Below are 10,246 nucleotides of genomic sequence, written 5' to 3' on the forward strand. Positions count from 1 at the left end.
TAAGACCCAGTCTGACATTTGAAAGACTTCAGTATTTGTTGTAGATGTTATCTCTGTTATATTTTTCCTGTTGGCTTTGTGAGAGACTATGGCTTGCATTTTAGCAACATACACTAACTTCATCCTATATAGTTTTAAAATATTATTCCCTATCCTTGTGACATTGTAATGGAAACTCATTCAGTTTGACTCTATATAAATATCTTCATGGCTAGACAATATCAGTCTTATTAGGGATGTCGACAGACATTTAGCCACAGCTGGCTCCACTTCGCTTTTTGTGCTTAATGTCTACATGAATCGACAAATTAAAAATTGACAGCATGGATGGTTTTTATGGAATATGATTTGATATTCTTGCCTAACGTAAGTTTTGAGCTGTGATATCTTCAGATGTATTTTTAAAGAGTTGTGTTGCTGGATGTTGCAGAGCTCAGAGGGTGACCAGGTAGCCAAGAAGAAGAAAAAGAAGAAGGACAAGAAGCACAAAAAGCACAAGAAACATAAGAAACACAAGCATAAGAAGGAGGCCAAAGATGCTGCTGAGGTGAGGACAAGACCTCTGAACATGTGACTCAGCATAGACATGCTACCACTGTCCCATGTGCTTCTTCGAGTACCCATGTAAACATTGGTAGAATGCAACCTTGACCCCTATTTTCCTCTCACATAATATTTTATGGTATTTTCCTTCAATCTGGTTAAACTTATACAAACAGATCTTTCAGCTGAAGGGCATTTGTTAATACAAGACACATCAACCCATAGAACACTTGCTGATCCCTTTGGCATTGTTTTGTGTGCAGGGTTCAGACAGTGGTGAGGGGGACACGCTAGAGGAGCTGGAGAAGAAGCTGCGAGAGAAGGCTCTCATGTCCATGAAGATGAAAGTTGGTGCTGTGATGGAGGGGCAGGATGTCTAACATCACTATCACCCTTAATCCAGTTGGCTGTTGTTCCATGTTCATACAAAACAAACAGTGGGCATTCTGTTATTACTCCTTGGGACTTGGTCATAATATACATGTAATTGTACAGAGTAGCTTTAAATTCAGTCCAATCAACATTACTTTCAAGTGAATTGCCAAAATTCCATTTGTCTAGCATTGAATGATGGTTTCATGTTTGGAGATGATGGATGCTATTTGCTGCATGAAAGGTTGGAACTGTTGTCATGGGTAGTTTATAAGATTGTAACTGAAAATTCCTGAATTCTCTTGGATCAGTGATTGATAAATCCATTCCCTTTGTATTTGCTTTTCAAACTATTTGTAGATCACTGAAATGAGAAAACCTGTATAGTAGAAATGGAAATTTGGGTTGTGTACAATCTTAGTTTGTTTCTTCATAATGTTTCATGATTCCATTTCTGGAAACTTATGTACAAAATGTGTATAACGACTTGCATCCTGCTAAAGAATCAAGGTTTGCGACAGCATGACACTGTTCCATTGATTCCTCAAAACTGAAGACTAGTTTATACACCACAATTATGGAGCAATAAGGACTAGCCATGCTGCTGAGAATATATCACAGGTAACCACTCTCTTGTTCACCTACTTGCTTATGTCGTGATATTAATTTATACTTTTTCACTGGTCATGTGATGCTGTTGGTGTGGCTAGAGGAAATGTGTGAAGGTTTGTTAAATATGTTGGTCATTTTTGTCACTGGCCAACACCGACACTAAATAAATCAAACAATATATCATTATACCAGAGTTACCATTTGACACTTAGCTGTACTTAAAAAAAGAGTGCTTAAATTACCCTTCAAATTTAAAATACCTTCTATTCTGATAATGTTTGTTTTTTCTTTGACTTCGTTTGCATGTTACTCTGAGAAGCAGGGTATGAATTGCAAGAAATCAATTGTCGATATTGAAAGGTAATTTCAGAGATTATTATATTGTATTCCTGTCCTGTGAATTTACTCTTGTCAGAATATATCATGTTTTGGACATAGTATGACACAGAACACATGGTCTTGTCATTCTCAATCGTAAGGTGCTTGTCCAAATGGGTACTGTTATTCTGTAAATAGTTACTGAAATCACATTAGTTGTTCAATGTTACAAGTTATCCAACTAAATGTAAATGCAACAGAACTCAAGGCATTTGAAATGCACCATAATTTTAAGTTGAACTGAGAAATTATTCCATTTTGTTTTCTTGTGTGGGATGGAATGTCTGCAATGGTTTTAATGTATTACGGTATTGTATTCGGCAATACTGTGCTTTTTGAAGTATTTTAGAAGTTTACTTTCATTTTAATCAACATTTCACACTTCTTGTTTGAAAGGCCTTAAAATAGTTAGAGCATTTCTCTTGCAAGGCTGGTTTCATATTCGGTGATGCTTTGTGTCACTGGTACAATAAAGTCATGAAAATAATGTTTGTGTTCGCTGATTTTTTTATTTTTTATCCCCCGCAACACGTTTTGTGAGGTATTAAAATGGACTCCGTCCGTGCGTGTGTCCGTCTGTCCGTCCGTGCACATTTGTCTTTTCCAGAGCAGAACTCTAAAACTGTTCTCTATTTCTTCACCAAACTTGGCACATACATAGATCTGGTGGTGACTGGTGCCTTTTGGTAGTTTTGGATTTCTGAATAAAATATTTTTGGCATTTCCATGGCAACAAGTTTGACATAGACTGAAATTGGTGATAGTGCTCCTTTCTGGAGCAGAACTTTAAAAATCTTTCAGTACTCTCCTTCCACTTTTCTTTATACACACCTAAATATTTGACATAATCATAACTCGTAGACATAATCAAGAAGAGTATTTTGCCATTGCGGGGGATATTGATGACTTTGTCTTCTTGTTTATTATCCCACCGGCATGTATTGTGGGGGGATATAGTCTTCGCCTCGTCCGTCCGTAATCATTTTGTTTCCGGAGCATAACTCAAAGACCGTTCAATATTTTTCAACGAAAATTGGTAGATATGTCAAACATAACCTAAGGTGGTGCCTTTTGCTAATTACAGATTATTGTAATTTTTATTTTTCTCGGTTTCCATGGAAACGTTTTGGATTTAGTCTTAAAGAAGGGTGGGCTTCGTTTCCGGAGCATAACTCAAAAACGTTCAATATTTTCAAACAAGACTTGGTAGATATATCAAACAGAACCTTAAGTGGTGCCTTTTGCTATTTGCAGATTTTTGGCATTTTTATTTTTCCCGGTTTCCATGGAAACGATTTGGACTTAATCCCAAAAGTGAGGGGTGGGCTTCGTTTCCGGAGCACAACTCGAAAACTTCTCAATATCTTTCAACAAAACTTGGCAGATATGTGAGGCAGATCCCAAAGTGGTGCCTTTTGCTATTTGCAGATATTTGTGATTTATTATTTTCTCGGTTTCCATGGAAATGATTCGGACTTAGTCTCACAAGGAAGGGGTGGGTTTCGTTTCCGGAGCACAACTGGAAAACTTCTTAATATCTTTCAGCAAAACTTGGCAGATATGTGAGGCAGATGCCAAAGTGGTGCCTTTTGCTATTTGGCAGAATTTTGGCATATTTATTTTTCCCAATTTTCATGGAAACGATTCGGACTTAATCCCAAAAGGGAGGGTGGGCTTCGTTTCCGGAGTATAACTCAAGAACCGTTCAATATATTTCAACAAAACTTGGTAGATATATCAAACAGAACCCTAAGTGGTGCCTTTTGCTATTTGCAGATTTTTGGCATTTTTTTTTCCCCGGTTTCCATGGAAACGATTCGGACTTAATCCCAAAAGGAGGGGTGAGTTTCGTTTCCGGAGCACAACTGAAAAACTTCTTAATATCTTTCAGCAAAACTTGGCAGATATGTGAGTCAGATCTTGAAGAGGTGCCTTTTGCTATTTGCAGATTTTTGTCATTTATTTTTTTCATGATTTCCATGGAAACGATTTGCACTTAGTCTAAAATCAAGCTGGACTTTAAGTAACTGTCAGATGATTTGTTCTTTCAAAGATGTGGGGGCCGGGGGGATATGTCATCTTCTGATGACTCTTGTTTTTATTACCCCGTTCATCCATCTGTCCTTGCAACCATTATTGTTCAACCAATAACTTGAAAACTATTGGATGGATTGTGGACCACCACCTTGTAACCAAGGGAAGCAGTGCAGGTGATGATAATGATATCAACCCCTGGTCCAGTAACTTGACTGCCATCTGTGTTAGCTAGCTCAGAAAGACTCCATTAATATCACAGCAGTATGAGTTTCAGCCATTTCAAGACATCAGTCCCGACAAGACATTTATGAATACTTATTAAAGGTTTGATTCAATTAATGAATGATGAATAAAGAAAGTTTACAAAGGTACCAAGCTTTTACTTTAGACAACCATAACTTCCACACAAAAAGTCTGACACCAGTGTGTTGGACAAAGTGTAAGCATGAACTACAAGTGTGGTGTGTCAGACCATCAGTCCACAATTCAATGCATTCTACCATTACACGTGCAATTAAACATGTTAGGGGGCGGTGGGGTAGCCTAGTGGTTAAAGCGTTGGCTCGTCACGTCGAAGACCCGGGTTCGAATCCCCACATGGGTACAATGTGTGAAGCCCATATCTGGTGTCCCCCGCCGTGATATTGCTGGAATATTGCTAAAAGCGGCGTAATACCAAACTCAGTCAGTCAGTCATTAAACATGTTACACAGATTTTTCTCCAGTATTAGGATCAGTCAGGTGACCTTAATCTTTCACAAGTTATCCGTTTAGTTGAAGACTTGTTTTAGAGTGTATGCCTTGTTTTCTGAATTTTCAATCAAAAGATCTCTAGTTCTTTGTCTGTATCCAACGTTCAAAAACCAGGCATACAACCGTATGGATAAGAACTTCTTGTTTATTGCAAAGTGCTAGGTTTTGATGCAGATTCTTACACTAATATCAAACTTAAGTGACCACAAGCAAATACTGACAGGTATATGTTCAGTATGATGTGACATGCAACAGATTGGCATGAACAACAGGTCATTTGTAACAAGAAGACAAAGTCATGAATATGTCAACTAGTTATGACTGTCAATGTAACATTTTTCTCCACATTGAAAACATACATATGTCAACTATTCATGTGTAAGCATGCTTGTATTAACAACAGACTGCCCGAGTGCTTCAATAGTTTGATGTACCTGAGTAATGTTGATACTGGAAACAGAGTGGTACTGTTGGTTAATGACATTAGGTTCTTGAATACCCACAAAGTGGAAAGAGTATTGAAAGGTGTTTAAGTTCTGCTCAGGAAAAGAGCATTACCACCAATTTCAGTCAACGTCAAAATTGTAGCCATGAAAGGCAAAAATAAATTGTTTTCCCCAGAAATTCAAAACTACCAAAAGGCACCAGTTCACCACCAGACCTATCTATGTGCCATGTTTGGTGAAGAAACATTGAACAGTTTTACAGTTCTGGAAAAGACAAATTTGCATGGATGGACGGACGGAATCCAAAATAATACCCCTGCTAAACAAGCGGCACATAACTGGATGAGGCCAGATGGCAAGTATGAACACAAGTAATGAAACTAATACACATCAATGCTTAAAATGTAAACAAGTTAATTGGATAGTAATTAATTATCAGATTTTAATTTTATAAAAAAAATAAAAACTAACTGAAATAAGCTCAATATTATTTTAACAACCAAAAAACATAGCATTTTGCTACAACTGATTGCTTTTGCTGGTACTTTTTACGTATGAAACAGTTTGACCAGTCTCCTGTGTTGCAATGGCAAAGGAAAGGAATAGATACTAATTTCAACCTTTAGATGTTTAGATGTTAGAGATCCTAAAATTAAGCAGTTGCCTATTTTGAGAAATGTATCTGTCATGACATCAGACCTGGATTTACATGGACATCTAAGAAAAACAACACTCAAGTTTTAGAGTACTTAATCTTTTCTTTGCGGAATTCAAATTTGCTTTTTACTGACTTGTAATTTTGACTGGTTTGACTTTCATTCAGCACTAATGAAATGATCTTTCATAGTTGTTAGGTAATCCCAGTATTAATTAATACTTATAAGAAAGTCATTAACTGAGTATCAAGTGAATGACGACAAATAGGTAAGTGTAGTGTTTGTACGATAAAACATGTAAACTGAACCGAAAACTGCCATCAAGGTATATACTGTCACTGACAGGGTCTTAGTACTATAGTATGGAATGATGCTATCTAAACATTTATTCATGCAAATTTATGTGTCTAAATGTACTAAGACCCTGTCAGTGACAGTATATTATTACCTTAGGTTTTCGGGGTGTTGTACCCTTATTTCCTAGGCAATCTGTCTAGCCACTCTGGTTCTGGGGATGATGTAGCTAGATGGATAATCAAGGATAAGTCCAGTATGGTGTCCAAGTCCTGTTTATTTTGGAATGAATTCTTTCACAAAGGTCCTCAGATACTTCCTAGCTTTCCTAGTTTACATGCAACACAGATTCACAACTTCATGGAAGAACTTGTTGGTTTCTTGCCCAACTCCTAAAGTTACAATTACATCTCAGCCATTCTCTCAATATACAGAGAGAACCTCTCAAGTCAACGGTAGGGGCCAGCTCTCTCTCTCTCTCTCTCCCAGTCAACTCAGTTTTGATTCTCTTCACAATTTTCTGGCTCCTCCCCCTGTAAATCAGTCCTACCCCATATAAAAATGACTCATAACCCATCTGACTAATAAGTTACTTTCATTAGTCCCTTTTCAACTGACTCATATTCCAGCTGCACCACTAACTATAATCATTTCCTCTCTTCCAAGACTTAATCGGTACCATCAATTTCTTCCATCATAAATGTACCTTATTAGTGAGCTTAAATCATTCGTGAAGCATTCAACCGAATAAAACTTCCGACTGTCAGGCGCCAGAGGATGGTTAATCGAATCATTACGTGTGTCCCTTTTCTGATTCTTAGTATCTTAATTACTAGTAACTACCTAAATGGTATATGAGTCACCCGATCCACGTGTTCCACTCATCTCCCTTATTAGATTTGTTGTATGCAAGGGAAATGAATCGATATGAATCTGGTTACTCTGGTCAATGCACTTTCCAAGCACAATGACACTTCTTAACTGAACTTCAAATTTTCCTTAAATATTTACCAAATATATTTTAAGTTTTCAATCCTAAATACCCTGGTTATAATATACCTTGATGGCAGTTTTTAGCGTTACAAGCCCCTGTGAACTGAACAAATATGTATATTGAAGTACTTAATTGTATAAACACATTTAGACACATAAATTTGCATGAATAAATGTTTAGATAGCATCATTCCATCAAATGTGAGTATTCAAAGCAACTCCACATTCATCAATTACATTCTTCTCAAAACGGCATTGGTGATTATGTGGGATAATCAAAATAGACACGAGTTGAAGTGTTACCCTTTAACACATGCAGATGAACTTGAAAGATTTCAGGATTTTAGTAGGCATCATTCAAATCAAAGGTGAAGATTCAAGGGATTCCTACTTGCTGTCAATGGTCTAGCTGGTCCGAATCCCAGTTTGTTGGGCTGTTGGTGTAAAGTGGCACCTGCTGATCATGCAGGTTAAATGGTGCGGGCTAGACCACTGAGAGTCTCTTTAAATACTGTATTGACTTTGCTGTTGCCAGGGTTATGTGGAATACAGTGTGAATATGATAAATATATAAATTCAGTATTAACAAACTGACAAACATGACAGCACAAGAGTTTTATTTCTACATTATCTGAGTCGGCGACATTAAAAATATGGTAACTATGTACATAAAGTTAATATCAATTGTAAACCAAAAGTCACTGTGTTCTTTAATCTGATTGGTTGAAAAACGTGATCAAATGGTATTTGATTCCTGGAAATTCTCTGCGTATTAATACATACAAACATCGCTCACACCATTGTATTGTTACGTCGTCAGCTGTGATGACGTCATTAAAATCATATTGTGACGTAAAGGCCGAATGACATCACAAATGAGCAGTTCCAGATGCTACCATGAGAGACAGCCAAAACGGACGGCTGATGACATTTCACTGCTGTACCCGTACTCGATGTCAATGAGAGCAGACACAAAATACGTGTGTGGACCTTTTGGTTTACTTTTGTGTTTACAATGTCGATAAACATCATGTGTTGTCCAATTTCCGGGTGTTATTGAGTATTTGAAGCACGGGAATATTTCATTTGAAACCTCCGGCTGACGCCGTCGGCCCCAAATGAATTCCCGTGCTTCAAATACTCAAAAACACCCGGAAATTGGACAACACATGATGTTTATCTCCTAATAATTATCTCAACAGACATATCCACAGTTGCTCAGGGTGCAGCTGGAGACACGCTCTTCAGGTGATGTTTTTGGGAACACAATAACAAGTATAATAATACAATATCAAGGTATTATGCAGTTACTATCACAATCGTGAGATCTTAAAATGTAAGAATAAAAACCTTGGACACAACACAGCCAACCCAGAAAAAAATGACACTCCAAAAATATCACATTCTCACATACATCTGGAAAAAGCTTCGAACCACTGCTTTTTTTTCCCATAAATTTCTTATTCCTGTAAATCTGATAGTTTCTTCATTTCACAGACCACCTCGGTGATCTTACTCAGCTCTAAGCTCTCCCCAGACATTGGAAGGCTTATTATGACCATTTTACACAGAAATATATTCCACATGATGCATAACTTTTGTTCAAGGCGTAAAGATCATACTGGAATTTTCTAGAACATAACATGACATGACACGTTTTCTCGTGAAACTGTATCCATATTAAAATGGACAGGAATGAAGCTTTCTAAGTGAGTGAGTTTAGTTTTACGCCACACTCAGCAATATTCCAGCTATATGGCAGCGGTCTGTAAATAATCAAGTCTGGGCCAGATAATCCAGCGATCAACAGCATGAGCATCGATCTGCGCAATTGGGAACCAATGACATGTCAACCAAGTCAGCGAGCCTGACTGCCTGATCCCGTTAGTAACCTCTTATGACAAGCATGGGTTACTGAAGATCAATATTCTAACCCGGACCTTCACAGGTGAAGCTTTCAAAGGATTTCAAAGTTTGAATATTACCATTATAACCAATACTAATTTTGGTTTCAAATTCAGACATGTTATAGCAAACTATCTTTGTTTCATTCCCCCAACTATATATGCGTAAAGAATGAAAACTCTGGAGGTGTCTCTCTTCAACCCTGAAATGCACTAAAACTACATCAGGTTACCCTTGTCTTGAATAGTAGTATGTTGTGTACATGAATAGATGACTGATTTTTATGTAAAGCTTGCATAGTTCATATCATTAATTTTTTGGTGATAGCTGGAATCATTTAAATCTTCAAGACTTGTATTAATTATTATCAATATAAATATGACCTAGAAGTCTGTCTGCAGTTATGTTTTTGATGATACCATTCATAGTAACATCTGACATTCAAAGTAACTTCTCTCTTGCTAATGTTAGCCACTGTTAAAACCTGAAATATAGACAGTACTAACAACTAACAAGGAATATATAAAAATGAATAAACATTACATGACATAAATATAGCTTTTATCATTTATATCTCATCCATATAATTATATACATTTACTGACTCATGTATCATAAACATATGGATAAAAAAGGAAGTGTGTCCATGACATTCAGGAGTCGCCTGTTCTTAACACATGAATACTGAACAATCCCTTAATAAGCAGAGACATTGTATGAAAATGTTGAGAAATATAAAACACAAAATTCACAATTTCCATAAATAACTATTACTAACAAAATAATCTTTAACATGAAAATTTTAAACAAACTGAATCACAGTCAATCATCCTGTCATGAATAACATAAAATTATATGGTGTTAAAACAACAACATGAAAATAAATCTAAAATAAATGTGTAAACTGTGAACTATTTGCATTTCAAATCATTTACATTTAGATAAAACTATATAAAGGCTAAAGTGTTATCACCTAAAATGACCTAAGAACTCTGACTCGAGATTATCACTTTTACTAAACATACTTCCATGTAAGTCAAGTTCAAGGCCATCTCAACACATGATCATGATTGTTTGCATGTCCCACACCTCTTGGTCACAAGTGACCTTCTCCTGTGATAACCCAAGCTCTATGTATAGAGCCAGACCAAAAACTCCACAATCGTATAAAATCTGTAACAGTTTCTTTCAGTTTCTCTTCATCTCTTTCTCTTGATTTGTTAATAAATCCTATATACTCCAAATATGGCATGCCTA

General features: G+C 36.6%; 1 protein-coding gene across 5 annotated transcripts in view; it reads left to right on the forward strand.

Moving 5' to 3' along the window:
- LOC124289227 (serine/arginine repetitive matrix protein 1-like) overlaps positions 1-2,392 on the forward strand; it is a 57,924-nt gene extending 55,532 nt beyond the window's left edge. For all 5 annotated transcript variants that reach the window (XM_046725830.1, XM_046725831.1, XM_046725832.1 and 2 more), the window contains 2 exons: positions 431-547; positions 807-2,392. In XM_046725830.1, coding sequence (XP_046581786.1) covers positions 431-547; positions 807-923 — 234 coding nt within the window. In that variant the 3' untranslated portion in view covers positions 924-2,392. The remainder of the gene's footprint in view (positions 1-430; positions 548-806) is intronic.
- The last annotated feature ends 7,854 nt before the right edge of the window (positions 2,393-10,246 follow it).

Source organism: Haliotis rubra, unplaced genomic scaffold (genome assembly GCF_003918875.1).
Source record: "Haliotis rubra isolate DU_JTF1 unplaced genomic scaffold, ASM391887v1 Scf436, whole genome shotgun sequence".
In the NCBI taxonomy this organism is placed as follows: Eukaryota; Metazoa; Mollusca; class Gastropoda; order Lepetellida; family Haliotidae; genus Haliotis; species Haliotis rubra.